Source organism: Microtus pennsylvanicus, chromosome 13 (genome assembly GCF_037038515.1).
Source record: "Microtus pennsylvanicus isolate mMicPen1 chromosome 13, mMicPen1.hap1, whole genome shotgun sequence".
NCBI lineage: Eukaryota > Metazoa > Chordata > Mammalia > Rodentia > Cricetidae > Microtus > Microtus pennsylvanicus.
In genome coordinates, this window is record NC_134591.1 from 31,432,163 (window position 1) to 31,450,484 (window position 18,322).

Sequence of the window (18,322 nt, forward strand, 5' to 3'; positions counted from 1 at the left end):
TAGGATAAATCCTTGGTAAGCTGTTGGCAATATGAAAAGATAGAAATTGAATATATTTACAAGATTTATTACATTTGTAGGTGAGTTATTAAAAAATGAAGAAAAATTAATACTTTACATTTGTCTTTTCCCCTTAGGAATTAGATACACTGCAGCAACAACTAGATTCACTGAACATAAAGAAGGAGAGCCTAGAAACTGTGAGTATGAGTCATGGGAGCACTTTCCTGCCGCCGAGCTCTGAGAGATAATTCAGGGCAACATTGACCGCACTCATGCACGCAGCAGTTTACTAACAAAAGTTCAGTGTATTTTCTTCCCATTCTGGACCACAGAGGTCTCAGATGGGCAAGAAATACATTATTTTTGTTATTATTTTTTTTAGTAACTACTGTATACAAAGCAAATCACTGCCCTACAGTACTATGCAAAAAAATATATATATAACAGCAGTTTAGATACACTATTAGAGACTAAAGTCATATAAAGAGGAGGGAGGTAAATCATTTGAGGGTTTAACAGTGGATTTTCCTTTTTCTTTTTTTAATTTTTATTGATTCTTTGGGGATTTCATGTCATACATTCCTATCCCACTTATCTCCTTGTTTCTGCTTTTTTTTTAAAAAAAGTTTTAGTTCACAAAATAAAGGCATGTATATGGTTTTAAAACTGAAAAAAATATGACATAGAAATCTTTGTTTCTTACCCCTTTCAGGCAGAACTACTTTGACATTTATTTCTTCCTTACCTAATTTTGTGAGCTCTTTGTGCATATCACCAGTATGTTTATTTAATCTTCACAGCTATTTTGTAATCCTATTTTTTTAATTGTGGAAAACTTCAAATGGGTTTCATGTTTGGAGTTGTGATATGGCACCTGTTGGGGACCCTGTCCTCCCCCTACACACACATTAATACCATATTCTTGACTGTGTTTGCATAACTTTAGAGCTATTCTTCATTATTTTAAATTAGAGCATTGTATAATATTTATGATTAAAACAGCCTTGCAAATGGATAGATTAGTTGTTTTCAGGGGTTATTAATAATCTCCATTGAAAATGTACATTTTTAAGAAAATATTTATTTTATGTGTAGGAGTGTTTTATCTGCATGAATCTATGTGCATGCATGCCTGCTACCTGCAGAGGCCAAAAGCAGAGTATATAGTTCCATAGATCAATTGCTCAGTAAACAATAGGTTCAAATGTCAATATATTCATCATTATTGCTGCAGTCACTCTAGTTCTTTTTATCTAAAAGAATTTGATAGCATCTGTTTTATTTTAGTGGTGTGTGTGTGTGTGTGAAAGCGGAACTGTGGTAAACACGCAGCAGCTGCTGTACCTGCATTCGTTTCTCCGTGTTCCTGTGACAAGCGGTCTCAGTCTGGGTTAATAAAGCTATAAACATTTATTTTCTTGTGGTTGTGGAGGTTAGAGTTGTGTGCCAGCAGAGTCTGCTCCCTCTGAGACTCTGCAACGTCCCAGTTTCTTCCTGGTCACCAGTCTCTGACAGTATTCCTTAAGGCAGTGCATTCCCTGCGGTTGTGCCTGCGCTGTCAGTTGGCATTCTCAGCCTGGGCTCCAGTGTCTGTCTGAGGACACCAGGCACGTTGGACTAGACAGTCTCGTGACTTTATCTTAACTTTCTGCCTCTACAAAAGACCAACTGAAGTTTTCTTTTTTTATTCTCAGGAAATAGCACACTCCCAGGTAAAACAGGAGGCTGTATTACTACATGAAAAACTTTATGAGTTAGAGTCCCATCGCGATCAAATGATTGCAGAAGACAAGAGCATGGGATCACCAATGGAGGAGAGGGAGAGATTGCTTAAGCAGGTAGGGGGAGAAAGTTTGTTTATTTATTTATTTTAGACAGCATTTCTCTCTGTAGCACTGATTGTCCTGGATCTCATTCTGTAGACCAGGCTGGCCTCAAACTAGAGCTCTGCCTGCCTCTTCCTCCCAAGTGTTGGATTAAAACCGTGTACCCCATCTCCCAGACGTTTATTTGTTTTAAGAGCTTTGAATTAAGCAGAAAACCAATGTGATTATTATAAAAAAACAATAGTTAGCTTCATCTCAATATGAAATATTGAGCCAAGAAAATGTCAAAAAATCTTAGTTTATTAAATAACATGGTTTTGAAGTAAATACTCATTTTTTATTTTTTGGTGCATATTTTAGCCATTGTTTCATGGATACTTCTTTATTAGTGATTTAAGTGGTTAGATAATCTCAGTGGAAATAGGTTCTATTATTTATATTTATCTCTACAAAAAGAAGTATTCCAAACCTGATGACTCAGTGGTATCAGTGTCTTTGTGAAAAGAATGGAATATAACCGTCATATGAAATTATATGTGACATGATCATGTGTCATGTATTCTGTAGCATTCCCCTACTTTCTGGTTGCTTTAATTTAGCTGTAAGTTGCAATTACCACGTTTATGCTGAGATATGCTGAGTCTAAGACCCTTTGAAGAACTTTATCTTCATATAGGGCAGAGATCTCTCCAGGAACTCCTTTGAGGTCTTTTATTTTTATTTTTTTGTGCCTTGTGACTTGTGTGTTTTTGGAAACTTATGGATCAGTTCAGTGACTGTGAGAATCAATCTTTCTAAAATGGTCTAAATCTTGGTTTGTACGATGTCTCAACAGGTAAAGGCTCTTGCTGCTAAGCCTGGTGGCCTGAGATTAATCCTAGGAACCCATGTGGTAGAGGGAGAGCTAGTTTCTGCAAGCTGTCCTCTGACTTCTATACTGCACTATAGTATTATTTATAATAGTAAATAAATTACAATGTAATAAAATTTAAAAATTTTTAGTCTAAAACTTTAGAAATTCCTTGCAAAGAAAAGATTTGAGGCAGGAAAGGAGACAGTACTCTTTAGTTGGATTGCTAGTTAAACCTGAGTTTATATGGGACTTGATGTCAAACACTTTTAATCCAAGACTTGGGAGGCAGAAGCAGGTAGATCTCTGTGAGTTTGAGGCAAGCCTGATCTATATAGTGAGTTCCATCACAGCCAGGGCTACATAGAGAAATTTTGTCTAAAAAAAATTGAGTTTAAGATAATTTAGGATTAATAAATGCATATATGTGTGTATACATACATACATACATACATACATACATACATACATACATACATATAACATTATGTGTATCCCAAGTACCACATTGCATGGTATAAATGTGCCCTAAAAGTTACTTATAGTTTTTCTGAAATTTGATTTTACTAGGGTTTCCCAAATCTGGTCACTGTACCCTAGGGTGTAGGAGAGTCTGAGGAATTTGAGATACTTACTGTTAACTCACGCATGTTGAAAGATATGTTAGCCTGATAGAACATGGTAGATTAGTGTCCTACTTAGAGTTTATATAGCTAGGATGAAGCATTATTACTAACAGCAACTTGGGGAAGAAAGGCTTTATTTCACTTAGGCTTCATAACATAGTTCATCATCGAAAGCAGGCAGGGAAAGAACCCAAAACAGGGCAGGAAATCTGGAGGAAAACAGGAGATGATACAGAGGCCATGAACAATTGCTGCTTACTGGCTTGTTCCCTACAGCTTTCTCAGTCTGTGTTCTGAACCAAGAACCACCAGCCCCATGGATGTCCCTATCTACAATGGGCTGAACTCTTCTATATCAATCACTAATTAAGAAAATGCCATATAGGCTTGCCTACAGCTTGATTTTTAAAAATTATTCATTTATTTATTTGTTTAGAGACAGGTCGCTCTGTAGCCCCAACTGTCCTGGAACTCACTATGTAGCCCAGGTTGGTTTTGAATTCACAGATATCCACCTCCCTCTGCCTCCTGATAGCTGGCATTAAAGGTGTGTGTAGTCACACCAGGCTGTACAGCTTGATCTTGTGGAGGTATTTTCCCAGTTTAGGTTCCCTCCTCTTGGATAAACTCTAGCTTGTATTAAGCTGTCATAAAACTAGCCAGGACAATAGGTAAGAGTGTATTTGAGGGAGAAGGCAGGAATCTGTGAATAGTTTCTTAGTGATGTTTTCTTTCAGATAGTCTAATAATGAGTTATTCTTTAAATGCTGTTCTTTTTATGCTTGTATAGGTTAAAGAAGATAATCAGGAAATAGCCAGCATGGAGAGACAGTAAGTACCTTTGAACCAGGACATTTTATATTCATTCATCTTTCAGATTACCTCCTAAAGCTTTAATAGTACATGCATTACAGGCATTTTTCCTGTAGTTCACACTAATGATTTAATATTTATTGAACTTTCAATTTTCAGCTTTTAATTCTCAGTCATTGCTTGATATAATTGCTTTGAAAAATAGCCTTAAGAGATAGCTTATGTAAGTTATATATTTAAAACATACAATTCAGAGCCTCTTGTTATATTTACAGGTAGACAGCCAGCACTACCACTTGAGTCTTCCCAACAAAATCCCAAAGCTTTTAGCCATTGCTTTCCTTACCCTTCCTACTCTATGTCACCATAGATTTGCCTGTTCTGGATATTTGGTATGTGTAATCATACAGCTGTTGGTCCTCTGTGGCTACATGCTTTCATTTAGCCTAACGTTTTCAAGGCTCATCTGTGGTTTAATCCCAGTTAATATTCTGTTGTATGCATATGATATGTGCTATTTATTCATCAGTTGGTAGGCTTTGGCTTATTTCTATTTTGTGGCTGTTAGGAATCATATTGACTTGAACATTTATGAACTAGTTCTCTGGGGGTTTTTACTTTTATTTCTCTGTGTAAATGTTCAGGAGTTATAAATGTTCAAGATTGCTGGCTTATGTGGTTACTTTGTGTTTTATTTTATAAACCACTTAGTTTTTCTGTCTTTTTAAATTATCTGTTGTTTCATTACAGCCATGCCATTGAATGTGAATTACTCTTTCTGTGACTTTCACTTGCAAATCCTTGGCGGCTCATGGTGTTGAGTTTCTTTTCATGTGCTGTTGGCCATGTGTATATTTTCTTGGAAGAAGTGCTTATTAATGCCCTTTGTTCATTCTCATGTGAATTTATTTTTAGTGGTATTGAGTAAAGTGAGTTCTTCATATATTCAAAATACAATCCACTTACTAGACACATGATTTAAAAAAATACTCATATTCTATCAGATATATTTCTTTGTTGTAGTTCTGGTAGGAGAAAAGTTTTTAATTTGATAATGCTCATTTATGTTTTTTTCTTTTATTGCTTCTAAAGTTCATTAATATTTTTAACAGGTTAACAGATATAAAGGAAAAAATAAATCAGTTTAGTGAAGAAATTAGGCAACTTGACATGGATTTAGAGGAACACCAAGGTAATATATGTGGTATATTTTTGAATTTTTAAAACTGTAATTAACATGTATCTATACAGATTAATTTTTAATTGTGATCTCATTGTCTTCTTAAGTTTTATTATTTCTCTGTGATTATTTTTAACTTTAACTACTGAAATATATTTACCAAGTATTATAAGTAGTATTAAAACAATTACTCTAATTGACTAAAATTTTAAGTAACCTACTGATTGTGTAAGGCAAGTATTTAATTTTTCAAAGGATTTTTTCTTTTTCTAGTAAAGAAGGTGACAGGTAACAAATCTCACAAGCAGCCCAGAGAAATTTGATTTTTTGGTAGGGCACAGTTATGAGGGAACAAGCGCTGATTGTCCCGATTTCCCCCAGCTGAGGCCTTAATAGTAGAAATTCTGTGGTGGGAGATGTGTGTGGGAGAAGAGGTGTGGGGGCCGTGATTCTTAACCAGCTTACTCTTGTTTTAAACAGTTCCCTTAACTGCAAACTAGTAAATGTCTTAGCTGCAAACTAGAACATTTTTCTCTTGTAGTAACAATGGCTAACTGTGTCTTCTTACCAGTTAGTGGGGAATGTCAGGGTAATTCACCACTAAATGACAGTAGACAGTCACAGGAGGGAAAAGAGTGCCTCTTCTTAAACATCGTTTTTACTTTGGTTTTAAAGATAGTATTTAGCTTTTTTGTCGTCATAGAAATGGTATTTGTTTCAGTACCTGGACAGAACACTCAGAAACCTTTGAATCCTAATTAGTCCATTTTAAACCTGTGAAAGCTCTGAGAAATTAGCAATTTGCTAAATTCTCTGTTAGAAAATAGTAGACTAGACTTAAACCAGAGTTTTACTGACTCGAAAGCCTTAGTTCCATTGCCAAAGCCTAAGTTTGATTTTCTTATTCAAAGTACTTCATTTGTGAAATTACAATGGTCTTAGAAACACATAGTTCTATCTACATGTGGTCACTAATGGTCTTAATAAGGTTTCTAAAGGCAGGAAAACATTCGTTTAGGTAAGTCAACTTGCCTATGCAACTTTCCTGATCTGGGAAGTGAGTATAATAGTAATGTCTCACTAAGGTTATGTATTAAATGGCATTTGTGACAAAGAAAGGCTTATAAAATAAATTAATACTAAGGTCCTGTTAATTCAAAATGTATTTACTCATTGTTTTCATTAATAAGATTATATATATTTATTGTTTGTAGCATGTTCTGAAGTATGTATATTTAATGGCTCAGTCAAGCTACACATATTTTACTTCACACATTAGGTAATGAGAGTGACTCAAAATCCACTCTTCATGATCTTTAAGAATATACTACATTGTCACCTGACATGGTAGCACACACCTTAAATCTCAACACTCGGGAGGCTTACATTTATACTAATGTCTTACAGTGGATCTCTTCAATTGATTCTTATCTCACAAAATGCTATCTATTTTGTCTATGTTATTTTATTGTTGCTTTTTATATTTGTACATCTATTCTGAGAAATCTGATGTTTTCAATTTTAGAAACTTTACAGATTACATTCTAAATAATTTCCTTCCTAAACTATATAGTTTTCTTTCTACTAAAATGATGTATCTGGGAGGTAAAATTTATTACTAACTGAACTTGTAAAATAAATGGAATATGGAATGCTTTGCTTTTTGCTTGTTTTCCTTTTTTGTTTCAAACATTTGTCATTTTTATTAATGTAGAATAAAACAATCCGTAATTATGTAATAGTGATAAAAGCATATATAAGTATATGTAAATGTATAATATAAACATAGATGCATGTATGTATATTCACAGGTAAGTGTATTGATGTCTCCAAGATTTTAGTTCCCATTGCTCTGCTGTGATCCTCCTTGGTTATTGCAACAACTTGGGGGTTTGTAGAAGGTGACTTGTTAGAAGGTTACTTGTTAGTTCAGGACCTCATTACTTTCTGCCTGAACTATTGCAGTAGCCTCCTCACTGGTTACCCCACCTCCATTCTTACCCCTTCTCAGTTTTTACAATATAATTCTACAAAATGATTTATGTAAAATGTGGCTCAATATTCTTTCCTGCTTAAATATGGTTCACCTTGATGTGCAAGATAACAGAATTTTTGTATGTCAAATTTGTTCTACTTAAGTCTGATTCTGTCAGCCTCCTGTTCATTCCATAGTCACCTCTGCTCTGTCCCCTTTTAAACCAGGTTTTATAGGACTTATGCTTGCTGAGAACTCACTGTATACCCCAGGCTGGCCTCAGCTTCCCAAGGCAAGGATTACTGATATGAACCACCATGCACAACTCTGTAGCAATCTATTAATGACAGTCTCCTCTGCTCCCTTTTATTTCTCATTATCATTCATTCAACTATATTAGACTTTAACTGTTTGCTTTCATTTTTTTCTTTTAATTGTTCTTCTGTTCACCGGACTAAGTACTTATCCTATAACATTTAGCGCAGGCATCCTGTTACTGAACATAACTCTGAACTTCCTTCCCTAACTAGTTTCTAGGCTTAGCTGAGTAAATTTCCTCCATGTTCTAGGCCACACTGTGTGTTACAGTTGCCTACTTACGTGTTTGTCTTCCTTCTTAGCCTGTAAGCCCTCAAGGGCAGGGACTTCTAAACTTAAGTCAGTAATCTAGTTCATCAACACTCTATCTGGGAAGTAAATGCTTGTGGGATAACCTAAACAACCCATAATTTAAGAGCGAAGGAATTATACACTGTTCTTTGGGTCCTCTCATTTTAGGATATAGGTTTGCTCTCTCCAGAGAAAGCTTGACTACAAAGATTTTATTACTTTCCAGAGGATCCCTATTTTGGATTCATGTTGTACAATAAAGTGGTATATTTTTGACTATGTCTGCATTTTCACCTAGGATAATTAATTTTGATTGTCAACCTGATTTAATTACAAAGCACTTAAAAATAGCTGCTTTTTTTTTTGTCAGATTGACAGTGAAAATTGTGAGCAAAAAGCAGAGCAGAAAGATTTGAAAACTTGCCCTGTCTCCAAAATAGCATGTAAAGTGAGGGTCAAGGAAAGTATGGCCCTTGAAGAGATTACAGCAGCTTGAACCACCAAGTAAATGTATCTTTAATTGTTACTTTTTTGTTTTTAATTAAGTGCTTACTACATAGTCCACACTGGCCTTAGAATCTTGGTGATCTTGCTAATAACTCAACCTCCCCAGTTGTGAACCAGATACCTTTTTTTTTTTAAAGTTTTGTTTTTGTTTTTTTGTATTTTTGAGACAAGGTTTCACTGTAGCTTTGGAGCCTGTCCTGGAACTAGCTCTTGTAGACCAGGCTGGCCTCGAACTCACAGAGATCCATCTGCCTCTGCCTCCCGAGTACTGGGATTAAAGGCATGCACCATCATCGCCCGGCCACAATACTTTTTTAAAGTGTTACTTTTGTCTGAGCAAAGGAAAGTATGGAAAAATCATTGTTTCATTGAGTAAGACAATCAGCAAGACTATAATAAAATGACAAAGCAGAGTATTAATAGAACCCTTTCTTTCAGGGATATATATACCATAGTCCTTTTCACCACCACCCCCTCCTGGTGCTAAGGAGGAAATCAGGGCCTCATGATAGTCACTTGCTTTTGGGGAAACAATTGCTAAGAAATGTTTTATTTTCATTATAAATTAATACTTCAGAGTTTACATTCCATGCTTTAGTCCTAGTTTTCTCTTTACTCTTTTACATTAAATAAATTCTGATAATAACAGTGTTCCCATTATAATGCATGCCCAAACCTTTTGTGGAATAGGTGTTGAAACAAGTAATTACCCTTCTTTGCAGGATTACTGGGTCTTTTGAAATCTGCTCTTCAGTTTTACCCATTGCTAGCTTAGGCTGAAGGTTTTTCAGGTCTGCTAAATTGGTTTTCAGTTGTCCATCTGTTTTTATTTTCCAAATTTTTATATCTACTATCTTCTCTTTCCCATTCTTGGGAGTTTATACTTTAAATGTAAGTAAGCAAACAAAAATCAGCTTTTTATTATAGCTATAAGAGGGCTTGGAGAAGAGTAATTATTAGAAGTGGGTATTTAGCTGACCATGGCGATGCACTTCTTCAGTCCCAGCATTCAGGAGGCGGGCAGATCTCTGTGAGCTGGAGACTAGCTTGGTCTACATAGTGAGTTCCAGGATGGAAGTGTGTCCAACTACTGTCTTTACTAGGAAGTCACTAATTAGAATATTGACTTAGAATCTTTAAGAGTTCAGTCACCTTGAGTGTGCTTCATTCTTCTGGTTTTAAATGTTTTTGTAGGTGTGTGTGTGTGTTTAATTGCAAATGACCATTCTTATAAACTTTTATTGAGTTTTCAGTTAGCCTCAGTCACCCTTTTCTGCTCTTAAAATTATTATTTCTTTTATCATAATATTGTAGCAAACTCCTATAATCCTAGCAGTTGTGAGAGAGAATCAAGATTTCAAGTTCAAAGGACATGGTACAAAGTGAAACCCTATTAAACAAAACAGTGCCTAATCTGGGTGTGGTGACATGACCCTGTGGTCTCAGCTTCTCAGAAGACTAGGTCCAAAGAAGCTAGGCCAGAGGATAGCTTGAGGCCAGGAGTCAGAGTTTGATGTAATGGATTCAAACAATAAAAAACCATATACAGTAAAGAGTTGTCTTTTCAAACTCATCTAAGTCTTCAGAGGTAATCATTGTCTATGTTTAGTCTCTAATTAGATTTACTCTCAATTTATAAATCTATTTTTAAGTGAAGTAAAAGCATATAGTTCTTTTAAGCTTTAGTATTTTATTTTTAACATTAGTTTCCTTTCTAGTGGCTGTGACAAAATACCCTGAGAAAAGCAACTTAGGGAAGAAAGAGTTGATTGTGGTTTAGTGGAGGGGATGTACTCCATCATGGTAGTGGGAGCATGGGGATAGCCCGGCAGTCAGGAAGCAGAGAAATTACATTTTACTTCAGTTGAGAGCCATGATGATCTAGGACCAGGCTATACGACCCCCAAAGCCTGCCCCGATGCATTTACTTCCTCTAGCACGGCTTTGCCTCCCAAAGGTTCCACAACTCCCCAAACAGTGCTGCTAGCTGGAGACCAAATTTTCAAACATATGACCTTGTGGGGATATTTCATACTCAAAGCACAAAAACTATATAATGTACATCATTCCACATGAAGGTGTGTGTTTCATTTACCATTAGGAGCGAAGGCTCAGGAATGGCACCTGGTACATAGTGAGCACTGACAACCATTAGCTGCCATCACAGTTGTGCTTGTGTAGTATTCATTGTTTCAACGTTAGCATTAAGGTTGCATCTAATTTTCCTTTATCAAAAGTGCATGATGACATATCTTTAATCGCAGCACTTGGGAAGCATATGCAGGTGACTTCAAGTTCAAGACCAGCCTGGTCTACGTAGTGAGTCTGTGGATAACAAGGACTATGTAGTCAGACCCTAACTGAAAACAAAGCAAATAGTGGCGCCATAGATATTCTTGTACATTCATGTTTATTAACATGTGTACTCCACAGATTAAATTTCTACAGTGAAATTTCAGTCAGAATAAATCAGAGTCTATTTTTAATTTTGATAATTTCTCAAAGGCTTGTGCCATTTACTATAGCTAGAAGTAGTATGTGGACATTATTTCTCACCAATGCAAGTTATATAAATGTCCTAGTTTTTGTTAAAGTAAGGTACCCACTCCACGACAGTTCCAAACTCCTGTGACTATTGCCAAGGCCTGAATGTGCAGTTTTACCAAGGTCCATAAGGTGGGGCTAATTTTCTGAGACTCTGTAGATTCAAGTTAACATACACAGTTAACAAAGTACAGCCACATTCACACACTTTGCAAGAAGTGTTTGAGCATAGTTCCTAAAAGGTATGCCTTCATTTGTAGAATCCAGTATTACCCCAGATTTGGATTAGACAGCATGATACATATCATGTGATTACTAATCTGTCTCAGACATAAATATCTGATATGGAAGTGTGGTGGATATCATAGACATGCACATGAAGTATGTAGGGCCTCTGAATCACTCTTCTAACATGAGATAATTACTTATAACTTATTCCATAATGTATATGTAGCTTTGAATAATCAAAATATACACACTTTTTTTTATACGGGTTATCTGTGTAGCTCTGTCTAGCCTGTAACTTACATTAGATACTTCTTATACAGATAGTTCATAAGGCTTGTTTTAAGAGTCTTGTTCGTAGCAGTATACAGGTAAAATAAAAAATTAAGGCAGAATTTTTATATCCCACAACTAAACATGTCTTGACTTGAGTCTACACAGTGCTGCCTAAATAAAAGTTATTCATGGGGGTACATGCCTATAATCTCAGCATTTAGAAGATTGGGGCAAAAGGATTGTGAGTTTGAGGCCAACCATGGAACTGGTAAGGGATGGTATATCACTTACAATTTCTGCGTAGCTCTTGGAGCCAGTTCAGGGTCAGCATGAGTCACACCATAAGTTTCTTGCTTCGTGGATCCTTCCTACATACCCTTGAGTAGTACGTAGGAATTGCCCCTCACTAATGCAAGACAGCAGTGACATAAGTAATTAGTATATGCAAAATCCCTTCTGCCTTAACCTCTCAGAAACTGCCAATTCTTAGTATATATTTTAAAGTGTACTTTGTAACAACTCAGGGCTAAAGAGAAACATCTCTACCAAAATTTAAATTATTTTGCAAGTAGGATGATGCCTAAATTGAAAAGTTGGTTTAAATCATTTATTATTATTATTTTCAAGACAGGGTTTCTCTGTGTTAACAGCCCTAGCTTTCCTGGAACTAGTTCTTGAAGACCAGGCTGGCCTCAAATTCACAGAGATCTGCCTGCCTCTGCCTCCCAAGTGCTGGGATTAAATGTGTGTGCTTTCATTTTTATGTGCTCATAGCAATTTAAAAGTTTTTGAAACCGGCATTCATTGCTTACTGCTACATTGACAGAAAAGACATAGGTGGAGGGGAGACTAAATATAAAAATGTAACATGGAGGGGCTAGCTTGTTGGGGTTTATGTCCTGCCCAGTTCCGCACAGCTGGCAAGCCCCAAAGAAAATCACACAGAGTCTACATTAGGTTATAAAACTGGCCCATTAGCTCAGGCTTCTTATTAGCTCTAGTAGCCCATATTAACCCATTATTCTTATCTATGTTAGCCACATGGCTCAGTACCTTTCTCAGTGGGGCAGCTCACATGTTGCTTCTTTGATGGTCTAGGCAGGACTGGGAGGAATCAACTTCCTCCTTCCCAGAATTCTCCTGTTCTCATTGCACCATTTCTACTTCCTATCTGGTATTCCCGCCAATACTTCCTGCCTGGCCAATCAGCGTTTTTTTAAAACATGATTGACAGAATACAGACAATTTCCCACACCACATGTAATTTAGTAGGATATCCAAGCTAACTGAAATTGAAATAGGAAAATTGTCGTGACTCACTATATGCATGAAAATGTCAGAGGGGGTCTGAAATAATAACTCAATATAAATTAATGGGGTTTCACCCCCAAAGTCTCTAAAACAACAGTTTGCATGAACAAAAATTGGTTATATGGACTGTAGGAAGTAGTGGTCTTCTTGAAAGATAATGAGCAAGAAGTCATTCGTAGTAGGATGAGAATGGTAATAGAGAAGCTGCTCCACAGGAGGAACAGTAGAAGTGAGAAGACTAGGAGGTGGTGTGCCTCAGAGAACGGTACAGAAAGAAACCGATGGGATGCTGAACTAGACTGCTCTATGGCCATAAAGGAGAAAGGTTTATTGTAAATATGGAACTGCTTCGTGGCTATCTCTCACGTGGTAGAGAATAGCTAGAGGTGGTGGGGGGAGTCCAAAGCTGCCATGGCTACCTCTTGGGAGCAGAGAGAAGTGAGAGGGTGGGGGAAGCCTTGCATGTTAATAAAGGGAGAGCACATGCAGGGAGGCAGGCATGCAAGCCAGATCCCACAGGGCAGAGCCAGTTCCCACAAGTCATTTTCTGACCTTCATACACGTGTTGTGGAACACATGAATGCACACAGACAAATATACATGTAAAAAATCGATTGAGAAGACTCAGGTTTAAATAAGGAAGGAGGAGGAACTCATGAGAAGACAAAGAACAATCTTTTAAAAGAAAAACTGCTTTAGTCACATCTGTGAAGTTTATCTGTACCATATAGTAAGATAAAGAACATAGATGTTGAAGTTTTAGTGTCTGGTATCCTTCTGCTTCTACACCTTTTTAGCCCGTTAGCTCCTGTTCCTAGAGGTCCTTTTTAATGCCAGCTTTTAACCAGGAGTCCCCGTAGAAATAGCTTGCTATTCTTTCCATCCCCATTGGTGTCACTAGCTTTGTTCGAGGAAGCTAGGGATTGATAGACTGGTATGAAGAAACTGGTTTGAAGCAAGCTCAAATTTATCCTTTTTTTATTTGATGCCCTAGAACATGGAGTTGTAACAGTCTTCCTCTGAGAACAGATCTGTACTGCCGTAGCTCAGTGTTTGTCACGGTGAAATAACGCACCCCTTTTTGAGGCTGCTATGTCCTTTCCAGCTTTGGATTTTTGTTCCTTTAGACATGACTTTCATATTCATTACACTTAGTATGTTCAACTTTTTCTCCAATCTGTTCCCCTTTGCAGTTAATGCAGCTGTCTTCAATCTTGAGAATCACCCTAGGTTCCACTTTCTACCTTTTCACTCTGGCTCTTGATATTCGAGATAAAAATCCACAAACTTCTCTCCTAATTACCCCCATACTTTTAGCAGCTTTGATCTTCTACCCAGACTTTCAAGACATGTAACTGGCCTTCCAGCTTCCAGTCTTTTGTTCTTTAGGCTAAAATACTTCTCAGTAGTTTTCCTTTTACTCTCCTGCTTCAATTCTTCAGCAGATGGAGGAGAGCTGGCTCAGTGGTTGAGAGTTCCAGTCCCAGTGCCCAGGATGACTGGCAAGCAGTCATCTGTAAATTCAGCCCCAGGCCTTTTGCTTTAGTGGATATCTGCGCTTATGTACACACATGGATACACACACACATGTAGTTTTTGCAACAATTGTTCTTAAGCCCAAATTCTGAGACATGGTTTTTAGATGTATTTAGAGTCGGCCTCTGATCTTTTTTTTTTTTTCGAGACAGGGTTTCTCTGTAGTTTTTGGTGCCTGTCCTGGAACTAGCTCTTGTAGACCAGGCTGGCCTCAAACTCACAGAGATCCTCCTTCCTCTGCCTCCTGAGTGCTGGGATTAAAGGCGTATGCCACCACCGCCTGGCTTCGGCCTCTCATCTTGTTGCTCTTCTGTTTCCTGTTCTCTGCGTTAGCCATGCCACTCTTAATTCCTTGGGCTGTTGGTACCAGACTTGAGATTAAAATCTGTGTCCCAAGAAGCCAAGCTTGGCAACTGATTCTGTGATTATACTTTCATAGTCATCACACTTCCAAATTTATGTATTGGTCAGATTTTTTCTTTTTTTTCCAGTTTTAATTTTTTTATTCAACTTACTTATCAACCACTGTTTCCCCTCTTCCTCATGCTCGCCAACACTTCCCCCCTCCCCACTGTGTCCTCCCATCCACTCCCCAGAAAGGATAAGGCCTCCCAGTTGGGGAGTCATTGAAGCCTGGCACATCAAATTGAGGCAGGACCAAGCCCCTCCTGCCTGCATCAAGGCTGATCAAGGCATCCCACCATAGTGAATGATATACAAAAGGCCAGCTCATGCACTGGGGATAGATCCTGGGCCCACTGTTAGGAACTTTTCTTAACTTGAGCTCTCCGCTGATACAAAAATCCCAATCAAGCCAAATGACAATGAGCCAAATTTAAGGATATCCAGGTGGGGGGGGGGAGTAGACGGAGAGGGGGACACGAGGGGGGGAAGACACGGACGGGAGGCTGCCTCATTCCTCTTTGGGAAAGGGGCCAAGGTTTTGGCAAGCATAGGGGCGGAGCCTCCAAAGATGGAGGCCAGAGACTGGACTTAACACCTACAAACAGACCAAGCCACACAGTTGTCACCCGCGTGGAGAGGGCCTAGTTTGGTCCCATACAGGATCCCCAGCTGTGAGTGCAGAGTCCATTAGGTTCCACAAACTTGGGTCAGCTGTCTCTGTGGTTTTCCTGTCATGATCTTGATACCTCCACCCCCTTGCTCATATAATTTCTCCTCTCTCTCTTCATCTGATCTCTCAGAGCTCAGCCCTGTGCTTGGCTGTGGATCCCTGCATCTCCTTCCATCAGTTACTGGATGGAGGTTCTATCATGACAATGAGGGTAGTCACTAATCAGATTACAGGGGAAAGCCAGTTCAGGCACCCTATCCATTATTGCTAGGAGTCTTAGCTGGGGTCATCCTTGTGGATTCCTGGGAATTTTCCTAGCACCAGGTTTCACCCTAACCCCATAATGGCTCCCTCTGTTGAGATATCTCTTTTATTGTTCTCCCTCTGCGTCCCTCCCCCAATTTGCCCATCCTGTTCCCTTTTGTTCTCATTTCCCCTATCCCCTCCCCTATTACGACCCACACCCCCAGTTTGCCCAGATCTCATCGATGGTCAAATTTTTTGACATTGACTTTTTTATATCTGACCAAGTAACTCCTTCCTGTTCATTCCTTATAATGTAGCATGGATATTATTTAGAGAATTTTCTACAGTACCTTAGTTAACTTAGTTGTATATTTGTATAGTATCTTTTTTTCATATGACAGCATTTAACATGTTAGATTTCTAGATGCTAAGCTCTGTGAGGTAAGGAATGCTGCTGTCATGCCTGCAAACTGTTCCTAGATGGCTAGATTTGCACGAACTTCTCTCTCTGTCACCAGGAGTGTTCATGTATAGCTGAACAGCTTCAAATTTGGAATGGAAAGCCTGTAAGTCCGTTCCAGTATTTCCCCCACTAATTGTAAAAGTACAATTAGCTGCTTTAAAAGACTTTGTAATAAAATATAAACAAATTTCTCCAAATTAAAATTCAATTAGATATTGACTATTGAATATTCAGCGGCTGATGGCATAAAGAGAACCCAAGAAATACTTCAAATTTAGAATATAATGATTGGAATTTTAAAGCTAGTATTGTTTTGTATTTCTTGTAGGTGAAATGAATCAAAAATACAAGGAGCTTAAAAAAAGAGAGGAAAATATGGATGGTAAGTGATGGTCTTATGTAACTCTTAGATTGCCATTCATTTGTACTAGGCACTTAAGACATTTGCCACATTGACCCATTGAGAAAAAGTGATGTTTTAAATAGAATTTGGTTCTGAGTGGATGGGTTCTATATCCTGGAATTTTTCTTTTTTCTTTTTCCTTTCATTTAAATCCTTGTCAAATAAAGGCACTGGGACTTGTTTCTACTGCATGTACTGGCTTTTTGGGACCCTAGTCTATTTGGATGCACAGCTTCCTAGGCCTGGATGTAGGGGTGAGGGCCTTGGGCTTCCCACAGGGCAGGGTTCTCTGCTGTCTTTTAAGCAGGGAGGGAGAAAGGGGAGTGGGGGAGTGGGAGGGGGATGGGAGGAGGGGACAAAGTGTAAATCTTTGAATGGAAAAAAAAAATAAAATAGGACAAAGAGAAAAAAATCCTTGTCAAACCATTTTCTATTATAGTATGATTTAATATGCAAATTCGATTGCTATACATAAAATATGATTTTTAAAAATTAAAAATATATACTATACCATTGAGCTACCAAAAAGAATTAGTAGAAAAATTATAATGGAAATACATTACAGAATGCATGCAATGTTTATGCTATTGTCTTACTAATAGTAAAATTTTAACTACTTATTTTTAATTTTGAAGATTTCATAGTAATAATTGAAGAAATTCGAATTAGAGCAAAAGTATATATGAGTTCTAGATTTGACATATGGGTAATTTCTTAGAATATTTATTAATAATCTGGATAAATGATAAAATCCATCAGTAAGTCAGTATTTGATTCATTTAATGAAAAGGTATGTTTAGATGAAATAGTAATATTTTAGAATTTAGTAATATTAATTTCAGAAATAAAATCATCAGCTAACTATAAATGTTAGTAATTATAGCTGTATCAAGTAAGTCATATATAAAAGTGAAGTTTTTCTTATTTTTGAGGTATCAGCTATTTCTTTTGAGCCTGTATAACTTTCTAGTTTTACTTATATTAAAGTCATAACAGGTTTTAAATATTTGAAAGCATGTAGAGTAGGTTACTAGTTTAAAACTTGTCTTTACTTGGAATTTGTGGAGAGCAGTCTGAAGTTCTACAGCCCCGAGTTTACCCAGTGCCAGCTCTGCCAACAGTACTCTGTATTGCATGTTTCCAATTGGCAGCTTTTATAGAGGCTTTTGAGGAAACGAAGAATCAGGAACTGGAACGGAAGGCACAGATAGAAGCCAGCATTGTCGCCCTTTTAGAGCATTGCAGTCGGGTAAGTGCTGTGTGCCTATCTCAGGCTGCTAACTTTTCAAATAACACAGAAAAGTAGAAGATTCACTAGTATATTTGCCCACTTAAACTGTTTCCTTTAAATTTCCTTGTTTCTTCAGCCTACTGTTTATCTCTGTAACAAACTCTTAGCTAATCAGGGTAATGTGGGAAGGGGGGTGGGTACATGATCGGTGCTAAGCAGTACATGAAGCTGTGATTAGAATAAATTTCAAGATTTCCTTCCATTGCTAACTTATCTAAGTTTACTATTCCAAAACCTAGACATTATTTTAGAAAATGGAAATATGTTTTATACTCTAATTTTTATTGTAAATATTTTCTTATAGATAAACCCAATGAATATAAAAGTTCAGAAATTGTTTATTAAGGATCTACTATGTACTATGCTAAAGGAGGAAAATGTATGACCTCTCTTTAGTATTTTTAGTGTATTAAATCTGCATTTAGTTCTTTAAAATTTGTAGCTAATTTTTAATTCAGTTTAATAAAGCAAGTAAAAAAATGAACTTGTATGAAAACATGACTAAATCCTACTGCATTCTATAAAACATCAAAATTGAATATATATTTAAAAATAATATTCAA

General features: G+C 37.1%; 1 protein-coding gene across 3 annotated transcripts in view; it reads left to right on the forward strand.

Moving 5' to 3' along the window:
* Ift74 (intraflagellar transport 74) overlaps nt 1-18,322 on the forward strand; it is a 79,478-nt gene that overhangs the window by 36,933 nt on the left and 24,223 nt on the right. For all 3 annotated transcript variants that reach the window (XM_075945913.1, XM_075945914.1, XM_075945915.1), the window contains 6 exons: nt 138-200; nt 1,698-1,841; nt 4,096-4,136; nt 5,231-5,310; nt 16,394-16,447; nt 17,620-17,717. In XM_075945913.1, the coding sequence (XP_075802028.1) occupies nt 138-200; nt 1,698-1,841; nt 4,096-4,136; nt 5,231-5,310; nt 16,394-16,447; nt 17,620-17,717 (480 nt within the window). The remainder of the gene's footprint in view (nt 1-137; nt 201-1,697; nt 1,842-4,095; nt 4,137-5,230; nt 5,311-16,393; nt 16,448-17,619; nt 17,718-18,322) is intronic.